The sequence below is a fragment of the Engraulis encrasicolus genome, chromosome 5 (genome assembly GCF_034702125.1).
Source record: "Engraulis encrasicolus isolate BLACKSEA-1 chromosome 5, IST_EnEncr_1.0, whole genome shotgun sequence".
In the NCBI taxonomy this organism is placed as follows: Eukaryota; Metazoa; Chordata; class Actinopteri; order Clupeiformes; family Engraulidae; genus Engraulis; species Engraulis encrasicolus.
The window spans coordinates 21926789-21947204 of NC_085861.1; the positions used below are offsets into that span (position 1 = coordinate 21926789).

The 20416-nt window shown below is 41.4% G+C and overlaps 2 protein-coding genes across 2 annotated transcripts; one reads left to right on the forward strand and one right to left on the reverse strand.

Annotated features, from left to right (window-relative positions):
• The first annotated feature begins 8665 nt into the window (after positions 1–8665).
• Positions 8666–10423, forward strand: LOC134448393 (apolipoprotein A-I-like). Its single transcript, XM_063198070.1, has 4 exons — positions 8666–8726; positions 8848–8902; positions 9398–9548; positions 9647–10423. The coding sequence occupies exons 2-4, from the start codon at positions 8863–8865 to the stop codon at positions 10221–10223; spliced, it is 768 nt and encodes a 255-aa protein (XP_063054140.1). The 5' UTR covers positions 8666–8726; positions 8848–8862; the 3' UTR covers positions 10224–10423.
• A 2303-nt stretch (positions 10424–12726) lies between these two features.
• LOC134448394 (apolipoprotein A-I-like) lies at positions 12727–14242 on the reverse strand. Its single transcript, XM_063198071.1, has 4 exons — positions 14177–14242; positions 13985–14038; positions 13717–13867; positions 12727–13586 (listed from the first exon to the last, which is right to left on the reverse strand). The coding sequence occupies exons 2-4, from the start codon at positions 14022–14024 to the stop codon at positions 13010–13012; spliced, it is 768 nt and encodes a 255-aa protein (XP_063054141.1). The 5' UTR covers positions 14025–14038; positions 14177–14242; the 3' UTR covers positions 12727–13009.
• Positions 14243–20416: the final 6174 nt, after the last annotated feature.

Consider the following 20416-nt stretch of genomic DNA (forward strand, 5'->3'; position numbering starts at 1 on the left):
GAAATCTGAGTTTGATTATGAGTACATACATGTTTTGTTTTAACTTCCACACCCTACAAAGTAATTTTTTTACCATTAGTACCATTTCATAACATAATGTAGCAGCCATTATGTGTGTGTGTGTGTGTGTGTGTGTGTGTGTGTGTGTGTGTGTGTGTGTGTGTGTGTGTGTGTGTGTGTGTGTGTGTGTGTGTGTGTGTGTGTGTGTGTGTGTGTGTGTGTGTGTGTGTGTGTGTGTGTTTCATTTCAGATAGATCAATAGAATACGTAGCCCCTTAAAGCATGCCGTACCTCCAGTAGCACGCTGTAATAGTCATTGAAAGTTAACTACCATAGTACTAAAATATGACATGACACAGGGCCTTTAGTAATGCACTACGACTTGATCATTGCAATTCTGGTAACAGCAAATGTATAACGCTGTGTCGTAATGGGTTAATGTGTTGTTACACAGACCAATAAAATAACAACACGAAGTCTTTTGTAGACCATGGCATGGGAGCTAAATGTAGGCCTACTGTATGTTGTCCACAAAGTTGCCCAAAGAGCAGCCAATGAAGGGTGGGTGGAGTTACTGAAAGTTGCTGCAAGAGCTTACGTATACAGTAATACAACATGCAGCAAATTTGCCAAGGTAACGAATTGGATGGAAATAGCCGCCAATGATACATGTTGGGTGGAGCCTTGGATATGCTTGCTGCATATCGAACGTATTGCCATGCTTATTTTATGTACATTTTGTGAATGGTTGGTGGGCGCGCGCACGGTGCAGAACTGACACAACCACGAGAGGTGATCTTCCAAATTTCAATGTCCAGGTCACAATAGAAGTATGAATGAGAGCTCCGTTGGCTATTTGTCCATTAGATAATACCTCCAGCATTGTGCAAAGTACTCTGGTCGTTCTGAAGAACGTATAGCGGTCGCACACAGTTGCGTGCATGATTTAAAGGAGAATTCCGGCCATTTTGGAGATATCAGATATCTTATCTGATTCTGACCAAGGGATAATGGGCAAAGGTGACCCCGCTAGAAATGTTCGTGCGGACTGCACAAAGTTGTTCACTTGCGCTGTTTTCAGCTGTTTTCAATGAAAGCGGGAGGCAGCGGGCAAACGTTTCACAGTTTTTATCGTTTATGAAAATGCTTCAGAGTGAATTGGCTTGCTGTTTGGGCACGTACAACAAACCCTAATGCGTAATTTTAGCATTAGCTAGCACAGACATTATGCATTTGGAGATTTCAGAAATGGCGCACCTACCACTCCCAACTTCCGTCTTCCACAGACGTCTTTAGAAATTGTTCGCCTAGGTCATCCAATACAGTTATCCATTTTCTTTATTTCCACCAAAAAACGACCCTCAGGAACTGAGCTTTTCACATGGCTATATTTGAAAAGTTCAGATGCAAAACCCCCTAACTCCATTTCTGAAGACCTGCACTTCTATATTTTTAGGAGAACCCCCTTGTTGGTTTGGTTTACATTATGTACTTGATAATACATATAAATAGTTATATTACATAAATAAAATAAAAAGAATATGCAATTTTGATAGCTTTGTATTAAATAAAAATAAATTAAGATTATTTTCTGAAAAGGAACTTAGGGGGTTTTGCATCTGAACTCTTTATTTGTTATTGTTTCGTAGCAGACAGCTGACTGGTTTCAACACCCATTTTTGCCATGATGTCACAGGCCAGAATCAGATAATATATCTTGCCAAAATGGCTGCAATTCTCCTTTAAGGCATGCAGCAAGCATATCCCAGGCCTTGGGGTATACATTAGGGAAGTGGTTCTTCTTAAAGCACCCCTTTCCTGGCAAGCCACACGCCCCCAACCCAAACATCTACACGTATACACACTGAAAATGATTGAAGTGATCAATTACCGTACAATGATTCTTACTTGAGACATTAATCAATACCTCTAATAACTTTAAAGGACCAAAACAGGTTTTCATTTGGTTTTCATTTGGCCTAATTATAATGTTAGGGGATATGAAGTACATTTGCTCTACTCTTTATCGATTTGGTGAGAAGGAAATAATGTAAGGTGAGAGCAGTATTATATAGTATGATCATATATGTAGCAAAGCCAGTCAAATTTGCTGAAAAGCTAAAGACTTGGATGGAAATATGAAATACAATGTTTCATGAGAGTAGCCCAATTGTGCTGTGGTTGTGATGGCATGCCTGCCCCAACAAATGATTACTGATTGTCACTAATAGATGGCACAGTAGTAAATGTTACACATGATAGCTGTACAGGTAGCAGGCAGTGGTAGAAAGAGGCATTGCAATCAGTTTTACTGTAAAACACGGTTAGAGTTGTGAAGTGGGGGCAATGGGCATAAAGAGATTTTGCTGTCTGCAAATTATATCATCTTGATGGTATTGCTGTCTCTATGTTGTACAATTATTGTTTCATTCGTTTAGGATTGGACTGAAAGCAAGAAAAGGCTTTGGATATTTCCACAACCGACACGTTTTCGAATGATGCTCCTTATCAAAAATCCTTGCATGTCAGCAGGGGAAAAGGCAATTACCAAATATTGGCTACAGAAAGATACACCTACGGTGGGCACATTGGCATCGTAAAACATTTACATCTCCTTAAGCAGATTACCTATTCCCTAAGGCTGCAAAAAGAAATTGGAGAAAGAAAGTGGATTAAATGGTCCGTTTACATAAATGACAGAACTAACAACACAGGTTAATGAGACTATTGTACTGTATTGATAGGCCTATTGTATTGTATTGACTGTGATATGCACTTATTCTCCTGACCTCCACATTATTTGTCTTTTTGTTTTTTTGTTTTTTTTTGTTTTTGTATTTGTCTTGCCTCTATAAAAAATACCATAAATAAAAAGTATCAAAAAAAAGAAATCTTGCATGTGATCGGATAAGCAACCTGTCCTCATCACTTCAGCCACTCACACCGAACTCGACCCGCCACACAGCGGAGAACGACAGGAGGAAAAGAACCCACCCGGAGATCCTGATTGGCTCCTTCGTTCCGGAATGATTCTAACTGCCATGAGCCTCTCAGATGATTGCGTGAGGAAATGGGAAAATCCCGCTTGCATGTAGTTTGGCGAAACACAGCTAGATGGAGTAAGTCAGGATGTACATTGTTGTCCAGTCTCTAAGAAAATACAATACACCTTAACAGCATTGGCCCATGATAGCCTTGCGCGCCATCCTATGAACTTCCGCCAAAAGATGTTGGCTCTGTACATAAAATTGTGGTATTATGAGATGGTCAGTACCAGGCTATGCCCATGAGGCCCGCCGCAGGGAAATGCCCTGTATGCCAGATTACCAGTGAAGCCCTGCAGGTGCTTAATCTTCATACACATATCAGGGTGATAAATTACAATATTCACTTTTCCATTCACCTGCACTATGCACACATTTCAACACTATGCACACTATGCACACATTTGCCATGTTTCCGTCTCTCACCTTTCCTCCGCCTTTGACATATGGTTGCTCTAGCATACCTTTATCACACCTACATAGCATATACAAGGTACAAAGATGCACACATGAAAATATAACTGTTGTTATTGTTGGGCTGTACTGGTTTCATAATGTTATCATTGGGTGGGTGGGCAGTGGGGGGGTCGGGGAGCACTGCTTTAGCACAGTAACACAGCAGGGAAATGTCTCATTATGTGTGTGTGTATATATGAGAGAGAGAGAGAGAGAGAGAGAGAGAGAGAGAGAGAGAGAGAGAGAGAGAGAGAGAGAGAGAGAGAGAGAGAGAGAGAGAGAGAGAGAGAGAGAGAGAGAGAAATACCGGTACAGGATTGGGCTTGCTCTCCACCACACCTCGTATTTACTAGGGGTTATCTTTTTAACACATGACCCATGATGACTTCAACAAACACAGCAGAAAAATCAATTTGTTTCCAGTCACCATTTTGTCACATCCCTCAGTTCACTTCGAGGCAATGCCCTTATTCCTTATTTGGACACCGTGGGAACCAGAGAACAAGAGTTGGTGGGTGGATTGGACCTTGAAAAACAGCAAGATACCAAGATACAGTCTCTCTCTCTCTCTCTCTCTCTCTCTCTCTCTCTCTCTCTCTCTCTCTCTCTCTCTCTCTCTCTCTCTCTCTCTCTCTCTCTCTCTCTCTCTCTCTCTCTCTCCCTGCAGATTCAAGATTCAAGAGTTTATTGTCATTGTCAAAAAAGGCAACGAAATTATGTTAAGAGTACACTACAACATTTAGTAGAAGTAACAGCAGATTTCCAAGTAAAGTGCATATAAGGGGTAAAATTGACACCAGTGCTTGGTCTCTCTCTCTCTCTCTCACTCTCTCTCTCTCTCTCTCTCTCTCTCTCTCTCTCTCTCTCACTCTCTCTCTCTCTCTCTCTCTCTCTGTTATTGAAGACAGACTGAAACCAGTGAGTCAGTAACATACAAGTCTCTACATGCAAGGCAAATCTGCCAAATCATGTAGGCCAATCTGTGGTGGTGCTATAATAGTCATAGCAGTCGCAAAGGTGTGGTTTCAAAGCCCCGTTGACGCTTGAGAGGAGAAGGCCTCTATAGTTTTACTCCTGGGACTATTGCGAATATGTGGAAGCATGTTTGAGGCGTGTGTGTGTGTGTGTGTGTGTGTGTGTGTGTGTGTGTGTGTGTGTGTGTGTGTGTGTGTGTGTGTGTGTGTGTGTGTGTGTGTGTGCATGAGTGCATGCGTGCATGCGTGCGTGTGTATGTGTGCGTGTGTGTGTTTAGTTCACCTATCAATATTGAATACAAGAGCACCCCCCCCCCACACACACACACACCATGTACTCGCCATGCTTTGCAAATGGGGGAGGGTCAAAGAGGTCAGTCATACCAGGCCCAGGTAGAGAGGGGGCCCAGAATTGGGTCCTCATTACAGTGCATGTATTGGGTGGCTGGGCAGGTCCTTTCAGATGATTTTGTTCCGGGTCTGTCCAAAGCTGTAAGCGGCCCTGTTGTAAACAGGGGAGCAGTGGTGGAAAATTTGCCCTTCATTACAGTCTTCTGTTTATGGCCGTCTAGGTAGCTCAAGGACGTGACTCTTTCTCCTCAAACGTGTCATCACCTGATCGCCTTCAGCAAGCAAGCGAGCGAGCGAGGGAGAGGGAGAGGAAGAGGGAGGGAGCGCCACACCCCCGTCATTGTCAGTGGCCAGCGTGGAGGTCCAGAGTCCTTTGACAACACAGCAGGGGGAAGGCCTATTTCCAACACAGAATAGCATCAAAAACAGCCGCAGGGCCCTGCACGGGGGAAAAAAAGGAAAAACAAGTGAGATGAGGACAGGGGTTCTCGACGAGAGTGAAAAACAGTCCTTTTGTCGGAGCAAAGCACTCCTGTGCAACAGCACCCCACCCCCGCCACACACACGCACACACAAACATACACATACTCCCATACCTTATTGACACATGTTTCAATATTATATCATTTTTCAAAAGGCAGTACTTTCTTTGATTTGTCTGAATAGATCAAAACGTAGCCATGGGCGGTTCTAGACAGTGACCAGGGTGGACCAGGGCCCCTGTAGATTTCCTCCTGGCCCCTGTTGTGGCCCCTGTGCTTAACACTCCGCAACATGATATATTTGTTTGTATATCATAAATTCACAACAGAATGATGTCTTTGGCATCATTCCGTCTATGTCTTTATGTGTCCCCCTGAAAAAATGATTGCCCCCCTCGGCCCCCCTGGTAACTTAAAGTAACGTCAAGATTACTCTATAGGCCTACTGGATTACTTATTTTTAATAGAATGCAATGCAAATCTTGTTCATCTTAACATCTCCATCATTAGTTATCTACAATACATACAGCTACCTCTGCCTACAACATGGATTTGTGATTGCCCAGCAGTGGTGTGTTTGTTTTTGTGCATGGTTTATTTGAACCTTTTACAGAACAAGCCTACAGTATTAACTTTTGCTGGAAGTTTTCTGTGATGGTACATTTAGCATCAAGGATTCCTTTAACTCCTTTTTCTCAGAGTCTATCTTACTGTCACCAAAATTATAATGATAAGTCTTAATCTGTTACTTGAGGCTCTCTGTAATGTCACAGCAATGTTCTTATCATGTAGTTGAGTTATTTCAGCAAATAGTGAATGGGCCTGCACTGGCGGGCCCATCTGCAGTAAGAGATATGGAACTCTGTATACTTACTACGAAATTAGCCTACGTTTCTTACTTTCCCATGCAGACATAGACATACTTTACTGTGTATGTCTATACCTAAAGTATGTCTATGTCTGCATGGGAAAGTAAGAAACGTAATTTCAATTCTTTGTATGACCAGTGCATGTAAAGAAATTGATAATTAAGTCGATTTGACTTGACTTGACTCTATTATTGAACAGAGAATGTGTTATTGGAGGTCTACACTTTCCATTTGTTTCTACTTTCAAAATTAAAATTGTGATTAAAATATTGCCCTTACTGGAAAAACTTTTAAAAGTATAAGGTTAAAAAGAAAATACACAAATATACGACAAAATAAAGAATTGTTATGGGTCAGCGGTTAGCGTGTTAAGCTTGTAGCCCACAGCTTGCATGGCTCGATTCCTGACCCACAAGGTGGGAGTAATTGACCAGTGCTATCGCCCATCCTCCTACATGACTGAAGTACGCTGAGCAAAGTGTCATCCCACCGTACTGATCTCTTGGGGCCCTGTTTGGCACTGCCCACTTGCACTGGTGAGGCATAAATGAGATTTTTTTGTGTGCACTGTGCACTGTGGAGTGCTCTGTCAAAATGGTAATTCGATTTTCCCAGGTGGGCAGTTGCTTTAAAATAATTATGTTGAACCAATCAATGTAAGAATATTATATTATATTATATTATATTATATTATATTATATTATATTATATTATATTATATTATATTATATTATAGTACTCTTTTTGTTTGGTATCAGATAAAATCCAGACCACACAGAGTGTTTTCTATCAGTGATGTCAAAGATAGATAAGTCCTTGAGTGTCCTTACACGACCCAGCCTTCCAGGACAGTGGTTGCAGACATGGCTGCATGCCCAGTGTGCAGTATGTAGCACTCACAGAGACACTCAGAGTCCGGTACACTAACTGATAACAGTTCCTATTCAGTATCACTGGGAATCACACCAGATAGCACAAGGTTTACAAATTAGGTCATACAGTACCTCAGGAAACTATCAATCACATTCATTATGTCTTCTTGTTAAATCTAGTTATTAATTATTTTGTTTATGTCATGTAAACGTGTTTTGGCCGGTGTAATTTCCGTCTTCATCAGAGGGCCACATGGATGTTGATGTGTGACTTGCTTCCAAAAGCAAGTAAAGGAAAAGAAAAAACTTAACATTAAACAAAAGTAAATGAATGGCTAGTACCTCAGACTAGAGTGATGATTAAGTCCCAATGCAGAAATCCCACTTATTGCACTTGATCATGATCACATCTCTGAATACATGTATAAAGAATATACAGTATGCATACAAGTACAGACTTGCATTCAGAGTTGTCATCCAGTGTTTACCGATATTTGAGCTACTTTGACTCTCTCTTTGGTCAATGGATTTTTAATACACATCTAACATTTGACATATTGGACTTTGTCTGGTTTAAGCCACATTACATTACATTATATTACATTACACTTAACTGACGCTTTTATCCAAAGCGACTTACAGTTGTTTGAATTACAAAGTATTGGTTACAGTCCCTGGAGCAGTGTGGGTTAGGTGCCTTGCTCAAGTGCACCTCAGCTATGGAGTGATACAGTGAAAGGGAGGGATTCAAACCTGTAACCCTCTGATTTTAAGTCCATCTCCGTAATCACTAGGCCACGGCTGCCTCCATAAGCAATCAAGCAAATAAACAAAAATAAACAGATATCGATTTCCCATACCATACTCTTAAGTTTCAGACACCTTTATTTCCAGTGTGCAGCTCACATAAATGTATTTCTGAGTCTTGACCGGTTAAGTGAAGGCCCAACTGGGAAACTCCAACTCCCATTGTCATTGTGACACAGCACTTCGCAGCACACAACTCTTCACTGCACACTGCGAAATTGCATTTATGCCTCACCCGTGTAAGGGGCCAGCCCCCAATGGCGCCCCAAGGGAGCAGTGCGGCGGGATGACACCATGCTCAGGGTACCTTAGTCATGGAAGAGGATGGGGGAGAGCACTCGTTAATTACTCCCCCCACCAACCTGGCGGGTCGGGAGCCGAACCGTCAACCTTTGGGCTACAAGTCTGACACCCTAACCGCTTACCCATGACTGCCCTTAAAAAGTGTCTTTTTCAAAGTGAGTTTGATTTTTGTTGTTCTCCATATGATACTCAACACTTGGAGAGTTCTCTGGGATCAAATACAATCTAGAAGATACCAAATAGACTCTCTAAGTGTTTAATTAACACAACATGTTTTAGTGGCTTTTTGTAAGTATGTTCACTTCCCAATGACTACCAACCAGAGGCATTTATGGGAGAGTTGAACTCTGTGGACATCAATCATTTTGGTATCTCAGGGGTCACCTCAGGTCATCTTTCGGACTGAGCATGAGGCATTGTCAGAGCTCTGACAACATGACACTGGCCACTGGACTTTGAGTCACCCACAGACTACAATCCTCTATAAAACGTGGTAATTGAAGGTGACCAACACTCACACACACACCAATCGCACCAGACCTGCACTCACTAAGAGCCTGAAACTCGGGTAAGGTTTGGACATGAGTTTACATTATTGGATTAATCTGGAAATTTGTTGGTGATCTATGCCTATAGATGGGAGCTGTTAATAACTTGTTGCATTTGTTTTTTTGGTTGGGTTTTTTTAGAGAAAGAAAGTCAAGATGAAGGTAGTGCTCATCCTTGCCATTGCTGTTTTCACAGGTAAGGTCCTACACATTGTTTTATTGTAATGACCATCATTGTTGATACTGAAGGCAAGTTATAACAACTGCAACAGCAGATTGGCATGACAAGCTAAATTAATCGGACATTAACCCATTGATGCTGAATGCTGCCTGTAATTAAGCCAGGCGCCTGGAGCTGCATGGACGCTGCATTCAAGCTCATGATATTTGAGAGGTTTTTTTTGTGAATTAAAAATGTGTTCATGTTAGAGCTGAATGAACACATGCTAATGCAAGATGAGGCTCTTCAATTTTAAATGTTACTTGTTTCATAATTTTCTGTGCTTCAGAGGTTGAGATATTTAGAGTTTTAGAGGCTGGGGGCACCGTTTTCCCAAAAAGGGCTTAGACATTTAGTAGATGTTTTTTGAAGGTGCTTACATGGGTTTAAAGACTACCTCAGGATAGGCAATGGGAGAATTTTATTGTGTACTCAGTTTTCAATAATGCTTGCGTTGCTCTCCTTGCATAGGTTGCAATGCCAACCTGTTCTACGCTGATGAGCCTAAACCACAGCTGGAGCAGCTGACAGATTCGTTCTGGGACTATGTTGCCCAGGCAACACGCACAGCAGAGGACACCATTCAGATGATCAGGAAGTCTCAGCTGGGACAGGAAGTCAGGTATGTTCTACGCTAAAAGTTCTGATCTTCACGATTGATATGACACCAACAACGTTTTTGTCCTCGTGTGACCTTGTTTTTTTATATATATATTTCAGCGCTAAACTCACAGAGAGTGCAGATGTGGCCAGCCAGTATGCAGTCACCCTCCAGAACCAGATGTCGCCTATGGCTCAAGACGTCATGGCAAAGATCACCACGGAGGCTGAAGTGCTGAGGGAACGCCTGACACAGGACCTGACCTCTGTGAAGGGACAACTGGAGCCCTATGCAGAGAACATGAGAGTCCAGGTTCTGCAGAGGGTGGAGGATCTGAAGATTGCTGTGGCTCCCTATGCCGAGTCCCTGGACTCTGAGTCCCTGAAGACCACCCTGCTCCAGAGGAGTGAGGAGCTGAAGGGAAGTCTGGAGAAGAGCGTGCAGGAGCTGCAGTCCCAGCTGGGCCCCTACACAGAGGAGCTCAGGCAGAAGGTGGACCAGCACCTGCAGGAGTTCCAGGCCAATGTGGCCCCCTTGGCTGCTGACCTCCAGACCCAGATGTCCCAGAGAGCCAAGATGGTCCAGCAGAGCCTGGCACCCTACGCTGAAGACCTGAAGGACAAACTGGACCCCTACGCCCAGGACCTCAGAGCACAGCTCACCTCCCTGTTTGAATCCTTCACTAAGTCAAGCTAAATACTCCATGATAAAGACACTGAAAGCATTGTGACTCCACTCTTGCGCTCCTATAGCTTGTAAGTCTTTTGCTGTGTAGCAAACTAACAAGTCTAAGCTGCTGTTAATCGTGTATTTATTTTCACTGTAAAACAAAATAACTGTCATGTCAAAGAGGCTTAATTTATTAATGAAATAAAACTTTTACATTCTTAACATAACCATCATGCAAATGTTGCATTACTTTCTTCTTAGAACCTGGACCACTTTTTTGCAAAAGTGGAAGGAATGTATTAAAAAGGAAAGGAAAGGTCTGACTTAGACATTTTAATATGTGGAAATGTGTTTCATATTTGTGGTGTCTTTATCTGAAAAAAACATTCTTTGAGGCACAAGGGGGATTGAGAATAGAAATCTGGGATGGCTGCTCTGTATTGTTTGCTCATTGTTAGGCCTACTCATTGTCAACGTCCCCTGCAGACTTTGTTTACAAATGTTCTGGTTGAAAATGATAATCCAGGGCCCTACCGTGGCCAACCAGTAGGGCACTCGGGTTTGATTCCCAGCCCGGGTCATTTGCCGACCCTTCCCCATTCACTTCCTGTCCACCCGTCACACTATCCTATCATCATTAAAGTCATAAAAGTCCAAAAAATATATTTAAAAAGAAAAGGAAATGATAATCCAGAGGATCAAAAACGACATGTTGGCATCAGTAATTGAAGCTACTGTATTATTAGATAGAGGGCGGGTAGAGCATCTTGAGTCTGATTTTCTTCTTGAGCATCTTGAGCTGTTTCTTATGGGAACACCTTTGTTCTATCGCCTTGGACACATTGAATGTGTCAAGGATGATAACGGTCATTTACGGTATCATTTGTCCTATTGATACAAGACAAACTACGCAGCCCCTTGTAAGTTAGCTGATAGCCCTCTGTGCACTTTTAATGACCCCTTAAGTGATCTCATTTGGGTAACTGTTCAGTTGCTGACCTGGATTATGACATTTGCGGTATGTCAAATACGGCATCAATGGAACAACAATATAAGGATACCAGCAGCCTCTTGATGTTATATTTTCCTCATAACCATCATGGGGTACAGTCTGCTGGGCCTTTATTGAATCAGTACTCCCTCTGCAGTTCAGGTCTTGCTCACGGTTATTCTTGGAGTAGAAGTCCACAACATTTTTCACACATTAATACTGCAGAACAGCAGCTTCAGGACTTCTGGGACTTTTTTGGAAAGGCCTTCCTTCGAAGACTATGAAGCCTCCCGAAAGCAAAGTGGGGTTACATTCCAAGGATATGTTTGTAAATATTAGTAAATATTAGCTATTTACTCTTTTACTTTATTTACAAACCTGTGACCTTCCAAACCCTGTACTACACCAATACCCTAACCATTCGTGCAGAGCTGTGATGTCCCAAACGTCATGTCTTTGACACACACTGAAACCCCATAAGCTTGGAAGGCATGTATACTAAACACTGTGTGAGCATATCACCACATAGTCATTGGGGTAGGCTTCTTGCAGTTATGGGAACATTCGACCCATTGATTTAATTATATCTGTAGTTATTTCACTGTGCTTCAATGGCTCTCATTGCCTTTTAGACTGGTTTTGGGATTTTACAGTTGCATGTTCATATTCTGTAGGCCTACCAGTAGGGAGAATTTGGGTGATTTCCGTGGTGCCTCATCTAACCCCACACATACCTCCATGGCCTGTTTCGAAAGTGTCCCTAAACTGTGTGAAATTTAAATTTAAGTAATGGCCATATATGAACATAAAAAATAAATTCCTTCATTCTACTAACATCAGCCAAATAGAAAAGGGAATTCTGCGATCGCCCGCTCAAATTTGGTGGCCAATGGGTCATATCCTAATATTTTTTAATTCAACTTTGTTGACACATCTGAATAAATGATAAAAGTACTCATGGGAAAACAACCTTGCTTCTGCTACACAAGTCTACTCGGTGCAACACTGCTCTGTGATGTGTCTTTTCTTATACCTTATTCATTACCATAATCTTGTTTTTATTTACCTCTCATAGGCTTATTGGTAAACACCAACCTGAATTATATTTTTAGTACCTTGTACTGTATAAGCTGTTATACAGCAAACATACATGTATATTGTTTACTGTTTACATGATTTTGTGCAGTGCCTGCCGACATCCATGTCTCAAAATCTACATAGAACTGTTGTTTAAATGCTCTCACGGTTTGAGCAGTCAATGCAAATGTGAATATGGCTCTTTTGGTACGTTGAGTCAGATTTCTTGTGAAAGGTTTTTTTCCCACGATGCTTGTTTGGGTGTGTCAGTCAAACGTTACATGTTGGAAATTCTGACCGAAGACCATGAAAGAGTCATCATTCATTTATTAATGACTTATTTAAGTATCAGCTCACTTGGGAAGGTAATTTTTCAGTCCTACATGGTACTCCTTTAACTCCTATATTGTTTTTACATATGTATTATACTGTATTTCAACTGCAGGAATCAGGAAGGCAATGTTAGGAATGCATTGTTCTGAAGTAGGGTTTTTATTGTAAATAAAATATATAAAGTTCAATAAATAACACATTTATAAATTAACATCCTCTTCAAAAGCTCTCCTCTTAACCTACAACTATCGAAGCACATTCACATCCACCACAGAAAGCTGGCATGTTCCTTGTTTCCTCCAAGTTAGTGCAGAAAGAGCAAGGAAAGTAGATGTTCTTTGAAATTGCACGGATCTCATTTTGTCCTGAATTGTTATTTAGCACATAAATCACTGTCTCTGGTTTGAACATTTTAGCTTGACTTAGTGAAGGATTCATACAGGGAGGTGAGCTGTGCTCTGAGGTCCTGGGCGTAGGGGTCCAGTTTGTCCTTCAGGTCTTCAGCGTAGGGTGCCAGACTTTGCTGGACCATCTTGGTTCTCTGGGCCAGCTGGGTCTGGAGGTCAGCAGCCAAGGGGGTCACACTGGCCTGGAACTCCTGCAGGTGCTGGTCCACCTTCTGCCTGAGCTCCTCGGTGTAGGGGCCCAGCTGGGACTGCAGCTCCTGCACGCTCTTCTCCAGACTTCCCTTCAGCTCCTCACTCTTCTGGAGTAGGGCGGTCTTCAGGGACTCAGAGTCCAGGGACTCAGCATAGGGAGCAACGGCAGCCTTCAGATCCTCCACCCTCTGCAGAACCTGGACTCTCATGTCCTCTGCATAAGGCTCCAGCTTCTCCTGAACGGTGGCCAAGTCCTGTGCCAGGCGCTCTCTCAGCACCTCAGCCTCGTTGTTGATTTTTGCCATGACATCTTGAGCCAGAGGGGTCATCTGATTTTGGAGGTTGACTGCATACTGGCTGGCCACATCTGCACTCTCAGTGAGCTGAGCACTGGAGATGATTAACAACAGGTTCAGGTTAGACACTAAACCGTTTTTTAATCAATACTGTTAAATTCTAACGTTTGTTTTATTTGAGATATTTTAGTCTATTAGTAATTTAACTTATCCACCCTGCCTACCTGACTTCCTGTCCCAGCTGAGACTTCCTGATCATCTGAACGGTGTCCTCTGCTGTGCGTGTTGCCTGGGCAACGTAGTTCCAGAATGCATCAGTCAACTGATCCAGCTGTGGCTTCGGCTCATCAGCATAGAACAGGTTGGCATTGCAACCTAATAACAAAGGGGAAAAATATTTGAAATAAAATAAATTCAATGTGCCTCAGTATATACACATGTAACTAGTAATGATGGCATATTTTAAAAATTATGTAAATGGGCAATGCTAACCTGTAAATACAGCCAAAACCAGTACAGCGATCGTCCTCATGACTGTGCGTCTTTCTGTTGTTAAAGTTTTTAAAAAAAAACAATAAAATTGATTCGGCAAAGTTAGAAAAATAGAGTTGACTTGTTACATGGTATATTTGCTATGTAAAAAATAATAAGCAGGATTTTTTGTTCAAATTGTTGTCTCCTTACCTGGGCCTTGTGGGCTTTGTATTTGCAGGCAAATCCTTCAGTGTAGCTTTGAATGTGTCTGTGTTCATATTGCTGTGTCTGGCCAGTATTTATACCGCATGGCAGGTGCAGCCTCTGGTATTCCGCTCTAACACTCAAAGTCCAAGAGGCTCTGCCTTGCTGTCACCAGTCATCAGTGCTCCACATCCCCACTTCCTGTGTGGACTATCTAGCCAGCGATAAATTGCAGCCAACACTCGCCGCCAGGGCCACTAGCAGCTTTGACCGGGCCCAGGACAGAATCATCCGAAAGGGCCCCATATCCAATAGAGGCAAAGTAATGAGGACCCGGTGTGCCTCTTCTCTCCCTGGGCCTGGTACAACTGACCTGTTTGTCCACCCCTGTCAGCTTCCCTGCTCTCTTCCCCGAGTGATGACTTCACTAATCAACCGAGGTCAACATTGGTCCCAAAGGGCAAGTGCTAATCAGTGAGAAGTTTCATTCTACCGGTATCTTTTCTGTCTACTCCTCCTGCCTTATGAAGTTATCTTATGTGACATAGAGACTACCAGCGCAAACTCAGAAGGATAGATTTGTAAGAACATCCTTTATGGATTAAATTAACTTTCATATATTTATATGTGTATTTATTTTAATCTATTTGAGTTCTTGCACTCTTTATATATATATATATATATATATATATATATATATATATATATATATATATATATATATGTGTGTGTGTGTGTGTGTGTGTGTGTGTGTGTGTGTGTGTGTGTGTGTGTGTGTGTGTGTGTGTGTGCATGCGTGCGTGTGCGTGTGTGTGCGTGTGCGTGTGTGTGTGTGAGTAACTGAGGGAAGGAGATGGGGGCATTTGAGGACATTCACTGTGACAAACTGAGCAAAGATGGCAAGATCATGTGTGAAAATGGAAAATTATCACAAATTTGTTCACTACTTCATAATTTATCTTTTTTGCCGAATGGACAAGTCAGGGTCTTGAAGAAGCTAGACGATGCTTCAGAAAACCGTATTGATTTAGCTAAAATGTATAGCTTGAATTGAAAGCTTATCTGCCCTCTCCATGGGTGCTGCTAAAAGGAGAAAGGTATTACAGATTCTAGGGGCCCAAGCCCTGACAGCACTGACAGCGACCCTTAAGGGGGCCCAAAATTTGGGGTCCAACATTTCTGGAAGTGCCCCTGGCCCTCTCAGAATCTATAATTAACTTGTACGCCCCTGGGCCTACTTGAGGCCTTTATATCGGTGGCTCACATATACTAAAATGCCCTTTTTGGAATTTTGTGGTTTATATTGATATTTGTTTTGAGATGTAATTTGGTCTTCTGGAAAATACTTTGATCAGTCATTGCGTGTCACCTCCACCCATCATGTCAAAGTCTGATTAGATTGTGTCCATAAGGTGATGCAGGACCATGACAAGAGTCCAGTACCTGTCCTGAGACTCATGTTGAACTTTAACCTGCCATAGCCTTAACTGTGATTGCCCTAGCTATTAAGTGTGATGACACATAGCCATGTTTTTTAGTCTAGTGTAAAAGTCAAAGTTCCATACTCTTACCCTTTTGAAATGAAGAGCAATGAAGGTTGTAATCAAAAGCAGATTAATGGCACATATGTAGAAGACAAGTGGAGTTTGTTCATTCTACAATAATTCCAAATATGTTTGAAAAACCTTTAGGATTATAATTGTTCACTAAGATGTGTATATACCTGTAGTATTAATGCTGTCGGAAAGTCTTAAAGTAGGAGAGGGATTATGACTAAATTTCCATGAAATTTGTTTTTAAGAAATTAAATTTGATATGAAGTTGATTTAAGTATTCATCAAGGGGTAACCTTAGGCTTTAAAAGTGTTTGCAGATATACAGTGTGTGACAGAAGTGAGTACGGCCCTCACATTTCAGCATTTTATTAAAAATTATATCTCTTCATCAACACCAAAGAAATATAACTTTGACATAATGCCAAGTAGTCAGTGCGCAGCTTATAAAACTGTTTCTATTCATTGTTCACCCAAAATTGTTAAAAAATACAGACATTAATGTTTCAACCTCTGGCAACAAGATGCGCAGACCTAAATATGTGGGGGAAAAAGCATAGCATGAGTGGTGGTAAGTAAGTGAGTAGTACAAAAAAAGTGTATATTGCTTACAGTCAAGTATGGTTGTGGGACTGACATGGTTTGGCGCTGCATTAATGCTGCTGAAATTGGGAAGCCAAATGTCACTAAAAGAAACATGCATGTCAACATACATAGGCTACTGTGACAAATTGAAGCAGTCCATATGCATTTTCACTCAGGGGTGTGCACTCACTTTTGTTGCCAGAGGTTGAGACATTAACCCTCCTGTTATCCTCAGATTTAGGTTACATCTGTGATCCTTGGGGTCATTTTGATCCCAGCCACTTAAATGTCTACGAAATCAGCTGAAGCAAAAAACTTTTGCACCAGTTTATGCCTCAGCTATTTACTGTTGCTCTGTTGGGGACATAAAAAAAGCCCTTTAGATAAGTCCTAGCACCCCCACACACAGCCCACACACCAAAAAAAAACCTAATCCATGACTAGGCGAAAATGTGCAACAACTGCCCAAAAGTTGCCTTGAATTAGTTATGGCCCTCGTCCACATCATACATATTGTTAGTCATCAGAGCCCTAAATAAAGCAAAATGTTCTGTTCTAAATAACTTATGTTCATGTATTTGACATAATCTAGACAGATTGGAACATGTATTAGAAAAATATGGATATTCCATTCATGTTTGATACACTTAAAATAATTTGGGGTCAAAATGACTACTTTTCATCAAGTCACAGTTTAATATCTTTCGTGTTATCCCATGAAAAATTTGCAGAAATCTGCTTACTTTTGTGATACACTGTGCCACTGGTAAGACCTTATGAGATACTTTCTACATAGCCAAGTGCAAGTTTTACACATGATTAGGAGCATGGTTGGCAGGCCTACTGGCATGATTGACCGTAGCAATCTGTTCCTCCACACCTCATAACACTTGCGGTTGCGTTCAAGTCCTTTTGTTGACATAGTTACGTAAAACACAACGAAGCCAAAGTTTATCCTGACCATGTTGTTAGTGTGCACCAGAGATGGGACCAAGTCACTAATTTACTTAATTTAAAGTAAGTCTCAAGTCATTCCAATCAAGTTTGTGTCAAGTCACAAGTTAAGACACATTTGCCCAAGTCAAATCCAAGTCGTACCCAAGCCAAGTCAAGTCCAAGTCTCATTTTTCCCAAGTCCTTAACAAGTCACCATGTATTCTATGCACAATCTTGACAACTACCTTTGGTAGTAAGGAATTCATTACCTCTCCACACTGCTATCCATGCCCCCCTTTGCCAGTCGTGTTCTTAAAAAAATAATGTAATATTTTGGTAACACTTTATTTAAGGGATACATCTATTAGCACTAATACATACATACATATTGTATAAGCAAATTGTAAGGCATGTACAAAGCAAAATCAAACATTTGTTAGGCATGTATTCACAAATGTGTTGTTAATGCATAATAAGGGATTTATTACCAATTTGACCTTAGTAAGGACCTAGTAGGCCTTAGCGTTTGCTTAGTACATGCCAAACTTATGCTTATGCAGGCATTAACATTGTATGTATTAGTGCTTATAGATGTATCCCTAAAAGTGTTACCAATATTTTCACGTACAAATGTAGAAAATGGAATATACAGTGAGTCCAATATGTATTTGATCCCTTGCTGATTTTGTTGGTTTGCCTACTAACAAAGACATGATCAGTCAATAAATGTTATGATAATATGTATTCTAATATGGAGAGACAGAATATAAAAATTCGGAAAATCCAGAAATTAACTGAAGAGAATATATATTAATTTATTTCGATTTCATCGAGCAAAATAAGTATTTGATCCCCTGCCAACTGATTACAGTTCCGGGCCCACAGACCAGATGTGCACTTCCGATCAACTTGTCATCTGAATTAAAGACACCTGTACATACTAACATGCATAAAAGACACATTGAATCAGCAGAATCAGTCCATAGTATGAGTTAATCAGTCACACTCCAACCTCACCAGCATGGGAAAGACCAAAGAGTGGTCAAATGATATCAGGGACACGATTTTAGACCTGAACAAAGATTAAATGGGCTGCAAAGCCACAAGAAAGAGACTGGGTATTAATGACCCAGCTGTTGATGCATTTCTTCCAAAGTGTGAGGAATACAAAATGACTATCCATCAGCCTGTCTGGGGTTCTATACAAGATTTGACCTTTTGTAGGGATTTGATAATCATGAGAACTGAAAGAAATCACCCTAGAGCTGTACGGGATGAACTAGGCAATGATATCAAAGCTACTGGGACCAAATTCACTGAGAAAACTACTGGTAGCACTTAATGCCACAGAGGTTTAAAATCCTGTAGTGCACACATGGTACCTCTACATCAGAAGGAACCTGTGCAGTCCCACTTGAGGTTTGCCAACGGACATCAGACTGGTTTAGGATATGATAAGGACGTGCTGTAGTCAGATGAAACCAAAATCGAGCTGTTTGACATTATCACAATTCAATGTGTTTTGAGAAAGAGTACTGCTGTCTATGATCCCAAGAACACCCTCCTCACCATCATGCATGAAAGTGGTATCATTATGGTTTGAGGGTGTTTGTCTGGCCAAGGCACAGGACAACTTCACATCGTCAACGAATGGATGGAGGGAGACATGTAATGTGCAAGCCTGAGTGCAAACGTCCTTTCCTCCACCACTACACTGAAGGGTGGGCCATTTTTGGATCTCCCAACATGACAATAATACACAACATACAGTCAAAGTAACGAAGGAGTGGCTCAATAAGAAGCATATTAAAGTCGTGAAGTGGCCTAGACAGTCTCCAAATATTAACCCTATAGTAATTCTATGGAGAGAACTGAACCTCCCATTTGCCAAGCTACAGCCACAAACTATTAATGTTTTAGAGATAATGTGCAAAGAAAAATGGGCAAAAATATTTTCTACTATATGGACAAACATTGTCATCAACTAAAAGAAGCATCTGACCTCAGTGCTAGACAACTAGGGCTTTGCCACAAAGCACTTTATCTTCTTTAGCTAGAGGGGTCAAATACTTATTTGCCTAAATTAAATACAAATAAATTAAAATATATTAATTTAAGTTATTTTCTGGAATTTCTTTTTGATATTCTGTCTCTCCATGTTTGAATACATATTATCATAAATTTATAGACTGATCATGTCTTTATTAGTGGGCAAACCGGCAAAATCAGCAAGGGATCAAATACATATTGGACTCACTGTAGTATGTTGAGTCCAATTCTTGCGGGGTTAATTTGACAGCTCTTGTTGGGATGTTCGGCGTAACCTCCATGTTTGCCCTTTCCTCCCTCTCTTCCTCATCTGATTCATACTTCAGATCGAAATTGATGATAAACTCGTCCATAGTTATTCTTTTTTCTTCATAGTACAACCTGTCAATTCTTCGATTAGCCTACCTCTCGCCTCTCTATGTTTGTATTTTATGGAATGATGGAATGGAATGTTGGTGTAACGGTTACTTTGTATCTTTGGTCGTGGAGTGATTATTAGATGTGAAGAGTCATTCATAGAGTGTTGGGGAATACCCTCACTCCTAGTGACGTGTAGAACGCCTCTCGTCCAATCAGAAAGTGTGAAATAATTCAACCGGATCTAACTATTGTATAAGTTGCTGTAACAACCGGTCTACAAGTAGCCGACCCACTTGCTATTTGACCCATGTCTGCAGTTTGCTGTCGAGCGAGCGCAGCCCATTCATTCTGAATTCTCCTTGGTGCCCATAGAGTGCAGTACCACCCGGAAAAGTCGTGAGTAAAGTCTCTCGTCATATCCATAGAACCTCTGAGTGCTTTCCAATATGCGACCTTGCGTCCTCCACTCGTGCTTGTGGCCTCACGTTTTGCTGATTCCCCGCTTCCATGGAGAAAACAAATACTGTAAGTTTCCCCGCTGTCAACCTAGCCAAAACAATTTTTGGGGGACTATTCCAGTTTGCAAATGAGAAAATGACTTTACAATTGCGCTTTTGCGAGATATTGAAATATAATGCTGTTGTCAGTGATGTCATCATGACATATTACTTCCTGGTATGAGGCCACAAGCACAAGTGGAGGACGCAAGGTCGCATATTGGAATGCACCCTCTCTCTTGCCGTGCTGTGACCTCTGTGTATAT

Coding starts and splice junctions, on each gene's coding strand:
- LOC134448393 (XM_063198070.1), top strand. CDS start 8,863: ATGAAGGTAGTGCTCATCCTTGCCATTGCTGTTTTCACAG. Junction 8,903..9,397: donor TGCCATTGCTGTTTTCACAG/GTAAGGTCCTAC, acceptor CTCCTTGCATAG/GTTGCAATGCCAACCTGTTC. Junction 9,549..9,646: donor CAGCTGGGACAGGAAGTCAG/GTATGTTCTACG, acceptor TATATATTTCAG/CGCTAAACTCACAGAGAGTG.
- LOC134448394 (XM_063198071.1), bottom strand. CDS start 14,024: ATGAGGACGATCGCTGTACTGGTTTTGGCTGTATTTACAG. Junction 13,868..13,984: donor GGTTTTGGCTGTATTTACAG/GTTAGCATTGCC, acceptor CTTTGTTATTAG/GTTGCAATGCCAACCTGTTC. Junction 13,587..13,716: donor CAGCTGGGACAGGAAGTCAG/GTAGGCAGGGTG, acceptor AATCATCTCCAG/TGCTCAGCTCACTGAGAGTG.